Here is a 16,578-nt window from a genome sequence, read left to right on the forward strand (position 1 = left end):
CCGCGCCCGCCACCGCGCGCTGATTGGCTGGCCGGGGCCGGCGGCGGCGTTGAGTGGCCCGCAGATTCGCTGGGTCAGGGCTGCAGAGGCGCCTGGCGCACCGGCGGGAGCGGAGCCGCGGCGCGCGCTCGCCGGCCTGCCAGAGCTAGTGGTCCGGGGAGGCCAGGGGGTCCGCGCCGCGCCGGGCGCCGCCGTCCTGGCCGCCATGTGCTCCCAGCTCTGGTTCCTGACGGACCGGCGCATCCGTGAGGACTACCCGCAGGTGCAGATCCTGCGCGCCCTCCGGCAGCGCTGCTCCGAGCAGGACGTGCGCTTCCGGGCGGTGCTCATGGACCAGATCGCCGTCACCATCGTCGGCGGCCACCTCGGTAAGCGTGACGAGCCTGGGAGGGCGGGGAGGCGCGCCGGGGTCCCCGAGAGCCGGCCGGTGGGCGCGCGCCCCTGGGCCTCCCCCAGGCAGGTTCGGGCCCCCGAAACCAGCCTCTTTCCCCCGCGAGACCTCTCTGAGTTGGAGAAAGCCCCTAACCTTGAGAGCTTCCTTTGACCACCACCATCCGCCCTGAGGCCAAGACTTGAGAATGGGAGTTAATTTACTTAGGGGACTTTGTTTTAGGAGGAACTCGAATTTACCTGAAACCGCCTGGAGGTCCAAGGAAAATCAAGCTGCTAACACCAAATTTGCAAATTATGCTTGCATTGGTGCCCTGTCAGTTTAGATTTCAAGAAACCCACGTTAAATTTACAAAATCGCCATGACGTTGTTTTTAAAAGTTTTCCAGGAGTTTACCTAGAATATTATTCCCAAACTAGGAACCTACATATGGGGAAAATCGGAGAAAGATTGGAGTCACTTCTTGAGTGTAAAGTGGAAGGGTATTTGATGGCTTTTCTTTTACTCATTCTCCGCCCTGAAAGTGTTGAATTCTGATTCTAGAAAAGCCGAGAGTTCAAGTACAGACCATTCTGGCCTCACTGATTTCTCCACTGTTGTGTCCAAGAGACTTTTGGATGAGGCATGATTATCATCTGTGACCCTGACCTCAAAAGGCTTATTGAGTTTTTAGGTATTTTTAATTATTCTTAATACAAGCACTCCCTGATTTAGGAATCGGTGGTTTAGGAACTTCCCCCCTGGCTTGCAGCACCACTGGAGGTACCCAGCCACTCCAGCAGCCTCTAGGTCTCAAAGGGGTCTGGGCCCAATTCATGGTGCTTCTTGGGATATCATTCATATTAGTTCAACCATACCTGCTGAAACAAGCTCATAATTTGTTAATTCTCTTTGGTGGGAAAGGATGCCAAATTCTGAACAGGCTACTTACACATGAGATTTTGACTATGACCTGTTTCTAAGTAGAATATATCTGTTCTAGATATTTCATCCAAAAATGTATCTAAACCTTTCATAAGTAATACAAGATTGTATAGCCTGTTGGAGAAAGACACTACAAACAATAGGCGTCCTACATTTAATCTTAAACAGTGTCGGTCAACCGTAAAGGGTAGCGTCTCGCTATTCTTAACTTGCTAAAACTCAGTTCATGTAGAACTGAATTCCTGAACAGGGAATCTGCAGACCTGGATTCTTATTACAGCTTTGCTGCTAACAAGTATCTTGGCTTTGACTTAGCCAAGTCACTTTATGTCTTTGAGTCTCAGGTTTCTCGTTTATAAAACCAGGGGCTAAAGTCCTTCCAGCTTTAAAATTCTGTATCAGTAACATACTTACGTGGAATCATCGGTTCTATTTTACTAGATCTAGACCTAGTACCCACCAGTACATCCTCCCAGCCCCAGGCTCGGTTTGTTGGCCCATTTTATTTATGTATTTATTTTACAGCTTGTAAAGATGACTTTTTTGAAATGCGGGTAACCATCATGTTTCTGTTGTAGACGCATCGCATGTGCTGTGGAAGAGTAGGGCAGTGCTCTCTGTTTTGTATCTAAAACCCCATTTTAAAAAATCAGCCCCAGAAAAAGAGAAAATTAAATTCCAGTGCTGCAGGAAACATTTAAACCCTTTTGTTTAATGTCTTAAAATTTTACTGAATTCGTATATGAATTTTTCTCAATCAATTCACAAGCCAGGAGTTACTTCTTTTAAAACTTCAAGAAAATCTACCTAGTTATTTGCCTGGTCAATGGAGAAATTGAAAACAGGTATTTTTTTTTTTTATGCATTTTAACATTGTTTTGCTAATTCACAGATAGCCAGCCACACATGTATCACAACACAGAAGACAAACCTAACAGATCATTGTTTCTGCCATCTAAAGCAGTCAAAGGTTTATTTGTTGTGGGGTGGATTAACTAAAGCACAAGGACCCTGAGAGGAGTGAGCTTGTTCGCTTTGTACAGTGCTGGGACAGTGACTGGAATAGTGTAGTGCCTCGTACATAGTAGGCACTCACATATTTTTGCAAGAATAAAGATTGTGGGCTGTCTTTCCCATTCCTCTGTAGTCAAACTATAGAAAACTGGGCAATTTGCTAACCCAAAACATGCCTCTGAGAAAAACTCTAGGATTTACTAGCTTTGAAATACAGAAATAGATAGTTAAAGTGATATCGATGCTATTTCCCATTTGAGAATGATAGAATGTTAGAGCTGGGAAGAACTCTGACATCATCCATTCTAACCCCTTCATTTTACAAATGAAGCACCTGATGCTCAAAGAGATGAAGTGACTTGCTCAGTGCCATCCAGGTAGTTATCCGCAAACCCACAGTTATTATAAAAATCTGATATCCTAATTTCCAGTCCAGTGATATGGAATAAGGATGCTTTGGGACATCTGCAACCTATAGGACCTTTCTCGGTAGATGTGGAATTCAACTGAATTGAATTAAATTGAGGCTAGACAGTGATTTTGCAAAGTAATTTTAGGTTTAGAAAGTAAAGGTACCACCTTTACAGCCTTTATGTTTTCATTCCTGCCTATTTGTTGAGATTAATGAAGAGAGTACATGAAGGAGTCAGTTTAGGGCAGGTATGGGCAGTGCCTCAGACAGTGGCTTAAATTCTCTCCTGAGCTTCTCTGTGGTGATTACTGGGAGCCCAGATCCAGAGATAAGAATTTCAGGTTGTTATCTCGAAATAGGATTCAGAAAAGAGATGAAAAGTTTTGGATTTAAAGACTGCAGTTATTGTAAGGATAATACAAGTAAACTGAAAATGCCAGCTTTATGATTGTTATTTTTGACCTAGTGATCTACCCTCCCCAGCATAGATTTGGGAGACTACTGGGAAAAGTGGAATGACCTTCAGTGACTGAAGCAATCCTGGAGAAAACACTTCCCCTTCACCTTTCTGCTGGATGTACATTATGAGAATCAGCTCCATCTCCATTTCTTGCTTAAAAAGCAAGTTCTTCATTCCACAAATATTTATTATTGTCAACCTTGGGAATAAAATGGTGGTGAACATGGCACCTAAGCGCACATAATAATAGTGAAAGCAAAATATATGTACTGTTTATTATGCACCAGGCACATAAGGTCTAGGTTCTTTTTTGCATAATAACTCTTATAAACATCAATAACGGTGTGTAGGCTGGCAATAAGGACCAATACTCAGTAATCCTCAGCAGAACCAGAATTTCTGTTTCCTCTCTTCCACTCCATCCCATGCATCATCAGCCTACACCGACTTTACCCTGCCCCTTGCACTGAAATTCCCTCTGCCTGAGATGCCCATCTGGTCCAGCTCCCTCCCATGTGGTAAACTTTTATTCATCCTTCATATCCAGCCCAAATCACTCATGTCTATCAAGTCTTTCTTGAGCTTCCTACCTGGCCTTCAAGCAGTCTCTTTCTTCCTTCTGCTATAACATTACACTTACCTTTTAAAATAGCATTCATCATATTTTATTGTAATTTATCTATTTACGAAGTTTATCTTCCCTTTTGCCTAAATGACTGGGGATTCATCAGATATATACTCCGTAATGGTACACGGTGGGCCTTTCGTTAATGTTTGTTGGATGACCGAGTCAAGTGCCTTAAAGGTTAAATTGAAGTATATGAAACTTTGACTGTAATTAGCTTCTGTATTTGGAAGATCATGATTGGGTGTGTAAATGTTTTTGTGATGAGCCATTATAGGAGGATAGTCATTAGTGCAAATTAAGTTCTTTGACCACCCACAGGTCTTTATGATTAACGGCCCCTCAAGAAAAAACGAGTATAGTCACAAACTCGGGGACAGATACCAAGACAGAAAAAGAAAAAAATGAGTCTGACCTGGAAATAAGGATGTGTTATAGTTTGTTTCTTAGGAGCTAAATGATTCAGCAGGCCTTTACTTTCAGAGCTAAAATCTGGTGGCCATATGGGAATTTCTAGGTCAGGTTGTTTAAATTAAGGTGTCCTGGGATACTTTACTTGGTTCTGCATAGTGATTAGGTAACTAAAAATCAGGGGGGATCCTAGCTAACTGTATATGAGGAAATGGCCTTATTACAGCCCTCCAAAAGACTACAGAGGCCTCGTGGAGAAAGGATGGACTCCCATTATTGTGCAAGAAGACACTAGCAGTAAAGGGTACCATGCTCACTTTTGTGCTCAGTCCCTGCTAAAGGCCTGTGCCTGACACCCTGTAATCTGAATAACCCACCATACAGCACTAGTGGAAAGGTGAGAGAGTGGGTGGAAGCACCTACCATACAATATTTCCAAACTGACTTGAGCACTGAATGGATACACTTTACCCCCTGGGTCCACCCTTGTATCTGTGGGCCGACCTCAAGGACTGAAGATAGATTGGATGTGTATTTTATGTTTATGTTTCTAACACTAGTTTTTAGAGACACTTCATGAACTGTCTTGGGAAGAGTTCTAGAACCAGTAGATTGGGATCCTTACCGGATCTCAAAGCCCTACTTAGAGATTTCGGAACTACCTGTTGTTGCTTCCATAACACTTCCACCAAATTTTTTAGGATCTCCTGGTGGAAGGGGTGTAGCCATCATCAGAGAGGTCCATGTCATCTTCATCCATCCATACCTTCTGTTACTCCCATTACTAGCCCGGCGTCCTCTGACATCCAGGTACATCAGTGCTAGCCTCACCTCATTCTAGCCCCTCTTCAGCCACCTTACTTCCCTCAGAGACTTCAACTTAATTGGGGTTTATATTGTTTTAACAAAAGCTTATAACACATCTGAAATGCTCAATCTATTTCTGTGTGATCCTTCACTATTGAAAAGCAACTCAAGGGCCAGCCAAGTGGTGCGATGGTTAAGAACTGGCTTGGGACACCAGAGGACCCCGGTTCGGATCCCACATATGAGGGCCAGTGACACTGCCCTCTACAGCTAAGATGCTGAACAACAGCTCAACCTGGAGCTGGGCTGCCGTGAGTCGCCAGCGACGGCGTAGGCTGCAGCCCCTGTGGCAGTGGGTTGCCATGGGCTACCGTGTGTAGCCAGCAGCCAGCGTGAGCGGCCAGCAGCCGCAGTGAGCGGCCGTCCAGAAGCCGGTGACTGATCTGCCTCGCCCGGGAAGAGCGCAATGATAGTGCCAACTTGGGCCAGTGAAGCAACGTCCTCCACAACTAGACTGAAGAACAAAACGACAGCAACTTGTCTGTTCCCCTTCCCCCAATTCCCCAGCACTGTTCCCATCCCCCCAATTCCCCAATAAAAATCTTAAAAAAAAGAAATGGATGCAAGGATTTGAGGGTTTATCTATGAAATTTAAATAGGGTAAGAAGGGAATGAGGGTAGGAAGGGGGTGAGGGAAGTGAAAAGATGGGGAATCCACGTGTGGTAGTTTCTGATGGGGTCAAAGGATGGCTGGAGTTGGGGTACTAAAGGGAGTAAGCTAGAAAGATAGGAGACAGTGGTTGCAGATTGGAATTAGGATGAGTGCATGAAGTCTAGAATGTTACCGGAAGTGGTGGCTGAGGTGGATGGTGGACAAGATCCTTGGAGGACAGGAGGTCAAGGCACAGAGGCCTGGGCATTGGAAGAATTCTCCATACGGATGCTGAAATCACCCATATCTGTGACAGCGTGGGAAAGTCAGTGAGTCAGGAACTGAAGCTTCAAGGACAGAGGGGAGTGACTGGGGTCCTTAGATGACTTGCACAAGTGGGATGATGTGCAATCTTGATGAGAGTCAGGCTGGGTGCTTTAGGATGAGAGGAGAATGTTCTGGAAGCCACAACAAGGAGCACATCTACCTCGGCCCAGTAATCCCAGGTGCGAGGGAGAGAAGACAGACACGACTTGGGAGGGCTGTTGGGGAAGCAGTGTCACTGGGGAGACCTGGGGTTCAGTGGGACTCAGAAAAAGAAGGTGAAGGGAACACTCACTGAAAAGGTTGAGAGTAGGCGATTTGCTAGCTGCCCTTCGAGCCCCTGAGGGCACAGTGGAGATGGGAAGGAGTGGAAGGTGGGAGTAGAAAAGGCTAAGTCAGAGCCAGGTAGGGTGTGGAGTCCAGGGAAATGACATGGCCTTGGAGACCAGAGTCTTGAATGACTGATATGAGAGGAATTAAAGGCTTGATGAGATTTGAATTCGTGGCTGCAAGAAAGATCGTGTGGGTGAGGTGGTGGGGTGGGATCGGATAGGGGAGGGAGAAAGCGTTCCAAGTTCTGGGACCCTTCCATTTTACCGAAGAGGAAACAGACCCGGAGAGATTTCTGTGTGTTGCCAAGCTGTTAAAGGACAGCAAGGAATTACATCAAGTCTCTGCTTGGAAGCCAGTACTTTAGCCACTCTAGTCATAATTGTCTTTCATCTCATGTTGCTTCAACTTCTCCAAATGCCTTTACAAATAGGTTAGCCCTGAGATAGCCCTGAACTCAGTGCTTATACAGACATGCGTTCCTATTGATTTGCTTCTGAGAAGTAGACATTATGCATTCATTAGCTTTACTCATTTCTTCTGAGCCCAGAGGCACCATGAGTCAACATCTTTCTGCAACTTTCCTTGATTCTCCCTCAGAAGTAATCACCTAACTGCTCCCTCCTCCTTTGCTGTCAGTATACCCTGATCTATTGGCCTGCTAGAGCACTTCTCACATTTGGCCCTCATAGGTCACCTCCTCTCCCCACCCCCTGCCCAAACCAGGTAGATAACTCTTCTTAATACCCAGGTGCTCTGCACAGAGCATCAGTGGCATTAATCACAGGTGTGTGTTGTCTGTCTTCTTAAATTCTGAGGATATTGTTTGCTTGGCTCACATGCCTCAACCCCCTATTCCCAGCCATTAAGATGGTACCTGTTCCTTGGCTGTCAGAGGCTCTCACATGTCCCACCATTCGAGCGCACCGATAACACACCCCTTATTGCTTCATTCCCATCTTTGCTCCCCAGCCAGTGGTTCCTGCTTTACCACTCTAACTTGCGTCCTTGTCTCTGGGAATGCTTCTGGGGAAACCCAAACTAGGTGCCCAAAGAAGGTATTAAGTAAATATTGGCCGAATGAATGCATGAAACTATAAATGTGTGTAGAGTGAATGAATGAGTGAATGAATGCATATTTAAGTTGTGTCTATGTCTTTCTCCATAAGGAGACTGTAAGCTCCTGGTAGGCAGAGACCACCCAGCTCATCTTTCTATTCCTGTGTAATAGTGTGTCTGACTCATCCCGACAGTTCAGTAAAGGTTGTATTGAATTAAATGACCTCAAAATAGCAGTTGGTGGAAAAAGAAAGTGGCCACATAATGTCTGCTGGTTTTAATGAGGTGGAGGTGAGATTTCTTTGGGCATTGTAACAAAGAACTTTACAAGGGAAGGAGGCGTGGTGATGGTTAAGAATAAAAATACCTTCCTTATGAGAAAATGCTGAGGGCGGGGTAGAAAGAAAGCAGGGAAGACCTGGAGAGTGAGATGAGCCAGATCATATTTCAGATGACACATCTTCCTCATAACTCAACAAGGTAATGTGAAGCCCTTAATGGATTATCCACTTACTTTATTTATAGTATTGGTTCCGTTGTGACAACTTTCAGAGCTTTGCTACCAGCCACTGTTGTTACCTGATCCTGCTAACACATAATGGTTCTAAAAGCCACCATAGGGCCGGCCGAGTGGCGCGATGGTTGGGAGCTGGCTTGGGACGCCAGAGGGCCCCGGTTCGGATCCCACATATGAGGGCCAGTGACACTGCCCTCCACAGCTAAGATGCTGAACAACAGCTCAACCTGGAGCTGGGCTGCTGTGAGTCGCCTGCGACAGCGTAGGCTGCAGTCCCTGCTGCAGGTGGGTTGCCATGGGCTACTGTGTGTAGCCAGCAGCCAGCGTGAGCGGCCAGCAGCCGCGGTGAGCGGCCGTCCAGAAGCCGGTGACTGATCTGCCTCGCCCGGGAAGAGCGCAATGATGGTGCCAACTTGGGCCAGTGAAGCAACATCCTCCACAACTAGACTGAAGAACAAAACGACAGCAACTTGTCTGTTCCCCTTCCCCCATTCCCCAGCACTGTTCCCATCCCCCCAATTCCCCAATAAAAATCTTTAAAAAAAAATAAAAAATAAAAAATAAATAAATAAAAGCCACCATAGCTGAGGTCCTTGCTTCTTCTTGAGCGAGCTCTTCACCAACTGAGCCACTTGGCTGGCCTGGTCCTTGCTTCTTCTCGTGCTAGCTAGTCCCACTGTATTTCTGCTGCTTGCTTTGTACATGAAGGATTTTTCTAGCATACTAGGAGTCAGTTTAGTTATGAAGCTCTCTTTTGTGAAGCTAAGGGTGTACGTGTGTGTCCACATACATGAGTGTGACATGTGCACAGGTTGGGAGGGTGGTGACCTATTATGTATTAGGTCTGTGTAAGCGCAAAGACTGTTCCAGTCAGATCTAGTGCAGGGATCCCTATTACTAGACACCTTTAATTTAAATGAGATAATATATGTGAACGTTCCTAGCAAAGTGCCTGAAACACAACTGATGCTCAGTAAAAATGCAAGCCAAATTGAGATCTGAAGGACTGTATCTTTTATTATTCAGAGCTTTTTAGAGCTGTTTCCAATAACAATTTGCTTATTTCTAAAGGTATTTCTCTGTATGATAAAGTGCATTTCTTTGCTGTTGTACATACAAATACAAAAGTCTAGTTTTATAGAATTAACTTAATTGAACTTGATATATAGGGTAGAAAATAAATACAGGCTCGATTCTTTGGGAAAAGTTACTCTTTTTTTAATCTTGTTTTTAATGCATGAAAATATTTCCAAATATAAATAACAGAGAGTTTAAAAGGAAGGAAATCAGAACGTGATTACCCATGAAAGTAGATTATTCTTTGTAGAAGTAATATGGAGAAAATATTGCTGTGGTTTGAAAAAGTTGATTTAGACTAGGTTGGCTGTGGGTCACTGCTAACTAGTTTGGGGTCTGATTTTTTTCACTATCTTACTGACCTGTTTGGAAACAGTGATCATTTTAATTTTTTTAAAAAAAGCGATTTGAGGCTAAACAGTAAATCTCTAGCTTAGTCTAGGAATCTGGGAGACCCCAAATACCCCAGAAGCCACTCAGCTCCCTTCCCCTTGCCCTGCCCCCTAGGTCAAGGTGATGGCTCAGAGCACTAGGGCACTTAAGCTAATGAAACCCTTGTGATCTGAGGGCATGAGCCTCTCATTGTTGAGGGGTTACCTTCCATTCAGGCAGAGCCCTACCCTCCCTGATGTCTTGCATCAGCTCTTCATTCCCTTGGCTTGAAGCCTGTAGATTGCAGTGGCAATGTTATGGATCCGGGGAAAGGTGACACATTAAGGACCGTCCTCTAGTAAGTTTATCAGGTCCTTTCCGAAGGAGAGATGTTAATGAAGAGAGGGAGAGAGATTACTTAAGTGGTTGAAGGTCTCAGAGTTCACAGACAGGTTTGCCCAGGGCCCGCCTTAAACCCCTGTTCTTGGCCACGTCCGTGTGGAACTGCTATCTCCACTCAAGCTACAGTGAGCGGCAGCCTCTTGTCCACTGCTTCTAGAAATGGTGGTTTAGACTAGGGTTAGACAGCAGAGAACAAGAATGAACAGGGGGAAAGTGAAGTTGCCCATAGCAAGAATGCCAGAGCTGTGTCAATGGGCAGAGAGGTAACTGGTTGTATGTGCACAGTATCCTGAAACCTGTCATGTCCCTCTCTGCACAGAGCTGGACAGCCAGCACAGTCAGAGAGTAGACCTGTGTAAACGCTTGGCGGAGCCTTTTCAGCTACACTTTAACCCATTCCATTCTTCATTTATTAAAGGCTTCAATTGGAATGAGCCAGGCCCAAAGATTTACCTTTGGAGAAGAGAGATGAAGTCCTGGTAAGACTTCCTAGGTCTATGTGAATTTGCTTGTTGAGGCTGAGCTGTCTCTGTCCACTTGTGGTTGGTATTTCCAAAAATGATTGAATTCTTTTCTTCGCATTTTGGAGTGTAACTGTTTGTCTGTGGTCTCATGTTGGGGTTTTTAACACCAGACGTTTCTGCTGCTGCTTGTTTCTCTAGGTCACTTTTCTGTTGCAAAGCCCTTTTTCTCATCAGGTGGTCCAAATCTCCATCAATTGTCCTACCTTGCTTAATAGAATGTCTGTGCAGTGATAATGCCAGCACCTTACATATGTATAGCACTTTATAGTTTCAGAGCATTTTTGCATATATTATTATCTCATTATGTAATGTTGTCCTGGGCTGTTGCTTTTTCCCTAAGTTTTCTGTATTTACTCACCATTTGCACCAACTTGAGTACTTTTCTTCTGTCAATTTTGAGGATACTGCACAGGGCTTGCTTTTTACCCCCTTTTGTATTATTTTCCACAGGGGCTATAAGTGGCAAAGGAAAAGACATATATATATATATATTTATATATATATATATTTATATAAATATATATATATGATACTGTTTTCTGATAGCAAAGTGAAGATAACTTGAGTGCTGTTTATAAGTGATCCTTGAGAATTATGTTCCAGTTCCTTGGGTTTACACTATTGGCAGAAGTACTAAAAACAATTCATCTTAATGATTACACTTACTCCTTTTTTTTTTTGATTGGTGAAACACCTCCTAGACTGTAGGGAAACTGTGCAAGTTAGATCTATGGAGTAGTTTTGTGGGGTGTTTTGTTTGTTTGCTTGCTTTTGTTTTGTTTTGCTTTGCTTAGAGCTTTTGTATTAATATTATTCATGCTATGATGGAGACATAGTAATTTCATTAACACCTTTTGTTTTCTTGGAATTACATGGTTGTACAGTATATCACTTATGAAATAGAAAGCGCTTTAGGTTAAAGCCTGTAAGATAGTTCTGAAACTGTGTTTCAAAGGTATTCTTTAGAGCATTTTGGGAACTCCTTTAAGGTTCACTAAGGCAGACCAAGTTATCGGCTGAACTCACTTCTCATTGCCCTGCCTATCCCATTTTGTATCTCCATTATTCCATCCCCAGATGTTGGGTGAACCATAGATGCCTAAGTAACTACTTACGTAATACAAACCACAGGATTTCGGGGTTGAAAGAGATCAGGCAGCTGCTGTGAGCTGATCTGACCCTTGTATTCCTTCTGTGCCATCCTCAGGTGACCACTGAGCCTCGGCCCATTCCATCCTAAGGCAATGCAAAAGCGTCCCTTTTGTTGAGCCCAAATCTGTCTCCCTGTAGCTTCTGTACAAATCACCAAGTGCCTATCATGCACCAGGCACTGTTCTAGGGGCTGGAGATAGAGGAGTGAACAGACAGAATCATGCTTATGGTTAGCTGTGTCTCGGGGTCACAGAAGATAAGCCAAATAGTCCTTCTGCGTGGATACCCTACAGATACTTGAAGACTGCACTCCTGTTCCTCTGAGGCCTCACTTGAAGCTAATACTGAGTTTATCCAGTATTATCAATACAGGTCCAAGTCCTTTCACTATATGGATCAGTTACCTTTGGATGCATTTTAGTTTTCTTTAATATCAAATTGAGTTTTAGTAGATTGATTTTTTAAAAGTCTTTTGTTATAAAGGTAATATACATTTGGAGACATTTTGGAAAATACAGATAAGTATAAAATAGGAAATCACCTGTCTAACTATTAAATTCTTTTGTGCACCTGAAACTAATAAAAACAAGAAAATAGAAAATCACCTATAATCCCATTACGCACTGTTAAAATGTTGGTATATTTCCCTTTAGCCTTTTCTAACTTGTATTTATAATTTTGTATCCTTTTTTTTTTCACTTAACATTGACATTTTTGCATTCATTATATCCATAAACATTATTTAAATGGCTACATAATATTTCAGATAGACTTTTAAAGGTTAAGTCATAAAAGAGTAGTAAGGATTCCTTAAGTGAGCTGTAGTGCTTCTTTTTCATTAAGTCTTCAGCCTCCTCCCTAAGCCACTCTATTTTGAGAAATACTAGTACAATATGGAAGAAAGCTGCTGGCCTGTATTGTCTCCTGTGGATTCTTCTAATGTGGATTATTCTTGATATGCTCCCTTTATTTTTCTGTTCATTTTTGTGTTTCCTCATAATCATGCTCTGCCCATTTGTTTGGAGTTTAGGATTGACTGTAGCTTTCTTGTTACAACAGGATACCCAGGTGCTATCAAGGCTATCTTCCTGCTAGGTTCAGTCTTGAGGAGTCTGTTGGAACCAGTTCTCCTGGTGGGTCTAGACGACAGCAAGCCCCGAGCTCACTTTTGTCCTTCGATTACAGGCCTACAGCTGAACCAGAAGGCACTCACCACTTTCCCGGATGTGGTGCTTGTTCGGGTGTCCACACCCTCAATACAATCGGACAGTGACATCACGGTCCTGCGACACCTGGAGAAGTTGGGCTGTCGCTTAGTCAACCGCCCCCAGAGCATTTTAAATTGCATCAACAAATTCTGGACATTCCAAGAGCTGGCTGGACATGGGGTCCCCATGCCAGACACCTTCTCCTATGGTGAGTGTCCTTGAAATAGGGCTGGAGCTTATCTTTCCAAACCAGCTGCATCTCTATGTTTTGTTCTCCCCAAAAGCCCTCAGGCATCTTGTTGGCTTTCAATATGAAGCTGTTCATCTTAGGTGACACAGTATCTTGAGTCTGTATCACGGTCATTCCCTCTGTTTGAAATGCCTTTGCTTCTTTCTCTCTGTAAATCATTAAATATGTGTCTGGTACACATATGTGCCAACCACCATACTAGGCACTGGGCTATAGCAGTAAATAAAAGTCCTACCCTCAAGGCATTCCTAATTCATCAGAGACAGAGGACAGCAAATAAACAGGCAAGTTCAGTGCAGTATAGTAAGTGTCATATGAGTTAGCGCAAGGTGGTACCGGGATATACAGGAGAGCTCCTAATGGGCTTAGAGGATATTGAGGAAGGCTTCCCAAAAGAAATAACATCTAAACTAAGCTGAAGTTATCCAGCTAAAGCAAGGGGGGCAGGAGCGGAGTCTAAGCAGAGAGCAGGATATAGGAAGACCTAAAGACGAGCGATCATGGCCGATTGGTGGTATTTTGAGTAGTTTGTAGAATGTAGAGGAGGTAGAGTTGAGATATAAAGCTAGAAAGGTAAGAAGTAGCCATAGGTAGTATATGAGGAGATTAGGGTTAACCCTGAGACTAACAGAAAGTTATTGGGAGGGCTTTAAACAAGGAGGTGACCGAATCGGAGTTCAGAATATCACTTTGGCTACACTAGGGAGAAAGAATTAGAGGCAAAGTAGAGACAAGATATGTAGTAGCAGTCTTTTTAAACAATTCAGAAGAGCAATGGTGGGCTAAACTAAAGTGGCCATAGGAAGAATAACGATAAATGAACAGATTTGGGGGTTATGAAGGAGATAGAAATAATAGGACTTGATAATTGATCGGATAGGAGAACTATGAAGAGAAATCAAGAGTGACTCTGGTTTCTGGTTTGGGCAACCAGAGGTGAAGGCACATAGTCACTGAGACTAGAAACGTGCGAGAGGAGAAACAGGTAGGTGGATAGGGGGTGAGGGATTGTTGGGGAGAGACTATGTCAGTTTGGGACACCGTCTATTTGAGGTGTCTATAGTATATGCCAGTAAAAGTATTCAGTAGTATTCATGACTAAGCCGATAATGGACCTGGAGCTCCTGAGAGAGGTATCGACTAGGAAACCTGCATTTAGTGAAGCACAGGATGGTTGAGATTACGCATGGAGAATATGTAGAATAATAAGAGGGCTGAACTATATCCCTAAAACGGTTAAAATGGTAAATTTTATGTTATGTATACTGTATCACAATAATACATCAAATTTAATAAAAGCGAGTTCAGCAGGGCCTCCTTTAGGCAATGGGTAAAGGAAGAGGAACCTACGAGTACACAAGAGACTAAGTAGGAGGAACTGGAGAGGGAAAAAGAGAGATGACAGAAGCCAGTGGCAAGAGCATTCCAGAAAGGCTGGTCTAATGAAACATGTCGATCGATTCCAAAAGGACAAGTAACATAAGCAATGAGTCATGTGTGTTGCATTTAGCAACAGGGAGCTTAATGCATACAACTTCACTTAGTGGTGGGGAGAGAAGCCAAATTGTCAAGGATGAGGAAATGAAGGAGTAGTGAGGAAATGGAAACCCTTTCGAGTAGCTTGATTTGGGGATACAGTTGTAGTTGAGGGATGAGGCAGGGTCAGGGAACAGCAGGTTTATTTGTTTGGGCTGGGACAGAACTGAACTTGTTTAAAATCGTGATGGAATTTGGAACTGGGAGATTGATGATACAGCAGAGAGGGGACACTTAATGGTGCAAGATCCCTGAGGAAGGGAGAGGGAAGGGGGTCCAAAGCACAGGGGCAGGGACGGCCTGAGATAAGAAGGACCCCTCTTCACTGTATTAGAAGGGAAGGGAAAGAGGGTGGCTAGAGAGGCGTTAAATTTATCAGCAGATCTCAGGAAGTTGGGAGTTCCCTTCTTATAAAACTTCCTGTTTATGAAGCTGCCCCTGTTTATACTGCCTCTTCATTTTTTGTTTTTTAATTATTAGCACTTTTGTGAACAAACGGGTGTGAGTATTCCAGAATATTTTGCTTTGCAAAATTTGATGAACAGCAATACCACCTGTGTTAGGCAGAATAGCAGCCTCTCAAAGATGCAAATGTATAGGAAGTCAATGAAGTTTGTAAGACAGTTTAGAAAGATTTTAATACACATTATTAGTCATGTTTTTCCAAATGAAGACACTTAAAGGAGTATAGTGGAGCCAGTTCAAGCTTTCCAGTCATGCCTTAACTTTGGGTGAGACAAATCCCCAGGCTTGGTTTCTTTGGGTATTGGTTTTCTATTTCTATACAACAAACTACTTAAAAATGTAGGGGCTTAAAGCAACAGATACTTATTTCCTCACAGTTTCTGAAGGTCAGGAATCCAGCCGCAGCATAGCTGGGTTCTTTGCTCAGGTCTCACCAGGCTGAAATCAAGGGGCAGCAGGGCTGTGACCTCATCCGAGGTCCGGGGTCTTCCAAGCTCACTGGTTGTTGGCAGTTCGTTGCTTGCAGCTGTGGGACTGAGGTCCCCACTTGGTTGCTGGCTATCAGTTGAGGGCTGTTCTCAGCTCCTAGAGGCTGCCCACTGTCCCAGCACGGCAGTTGGCTCTTTCAAGGACAGCAGGAGGGTCTTTCTGACACCTCACCTTCTTCTGAAGGGCTCGCCTGATTAGGTCAGGTCCACCATGAATCATCCCCTCTTGATTAGCTCAAAGTAGACCTAATCACAGGAATGATAGTCCCTCATGTTCACTGGTCCCTCCCACACTCAGGAGAAGGGATAATACAGGGTGTGTATACCAGCAGGGAGGAATCTTGGGGGCCATCTTAGAATGCTGTCTGCGGCAGCCATTTTAAAAGAGAAGTACTTGCCCTGCCAATGGGATTGTGATGAGGATTATATGAACTAGAGCATCTGAAGCCTTTGCCACAGAGAAGGACTCAATATATGTTGGTCTTATCTCTGCTCCCACCTTTTGTATTACAGGCGCACAATGTATGTCTGTCAGACTGAATGAGTTCAAGTCGCTAATTTAATCAGAGACGCGAGGCCTTGCGAGAATTCCCACAGAGGGCGCCGTGTTGGGCTGACCGTGCCCCGACCATCAGCCTTACCTTCACTGACTTTCACCTTTTCTTGGCAGGTGGGCATGAAGACTTTTCAAAAATGATTGATGAAGCTGAGCCCCTGGGCTACCCAGTCGTGGTGAAGAGCACACGAGGACACCAGGGTCAGTGTCCCTCCTCCTGGGCTTCCTTTAGAGCTGCAGCTCTGCTGTGACAAGACCCGCCTCAGGCATGGCAGAAGCACTGCTTGGAGAAATGGAGCTCCCCCTCGAGGAGCTTGCTGTGTGGTCCTCACCTCTGTCCCTTTATTTCTGTCCCCACTGTCCTTGCTTTCTCTTCCCTTCCCCGGACTATGGCGGTAGACCCCTGATTGGTTTCTCTAACTTCACTGCCAATACATACTCTGTTCCTTTTTAGGATTAATTTTCCTGGAACAGATCTATTCGTGTCACTCCCTTGTTGAAAACCCTCCCAAGAGCCTGTATTGCCTATTAGAGTCCGTATTCCTCCTCATGGCACTGAGTGCCCTGGATGAACAGCCTCCACCTCCCTTTGCACCTTCTCTGGCCACGTGACCCCCCCCCC

The 16,578-nt window shown here is 44.3% G+C and overlaps 1 protein-coding gene across 1 annotated transcript in view; it reads left to right on the forward strand.

Annotated features, from left to right (window-relative positions):
• The first annotated feature begins 93 nt into the window (after nucleotides 1–93).
• Nucleotides 94–16,578, forward strand: part of RIMKLA (ribosomal modification protein rimK like family member A) — a 24,810-nt gene continuing 8,325 nt past the window's right edge. Inside the window, exons 1-3 of the mRNA XM_019643684.1 lie at nucleotides 94–368; nucleotides 12,639–12,869; nucleotides 16,071–16,157. Coding sequence (XP_019499229.1) covers nucleotides 206–368; nucleotides 12,639–12,869; nucleotides 16,071–16,157 — 481 coding nt within the window. The 5' untranslated portion in view covers nucleotides 94–205. The remainder of the gene's footprint in view (nucleotides 369–12,638; nucleotides 12,870–16,070; nucleotides 16,158–16,578) is intronic.

This window comes from Hipposideros armiger, unplaced genomic scaffold (genome assembly GCF_001890085.2).
Source record: "Hipposideros armiger isolate ML-2016 unplaced genomic scaffold, ASM189008v1 scaffold_82, whole genome shotgun sequence".
NCBI lineage: Eukaryota > Metazoa > Chordata > Mammalia > Chiroptera > Hipposideridae > Hipposideros > Hipposideros armiger.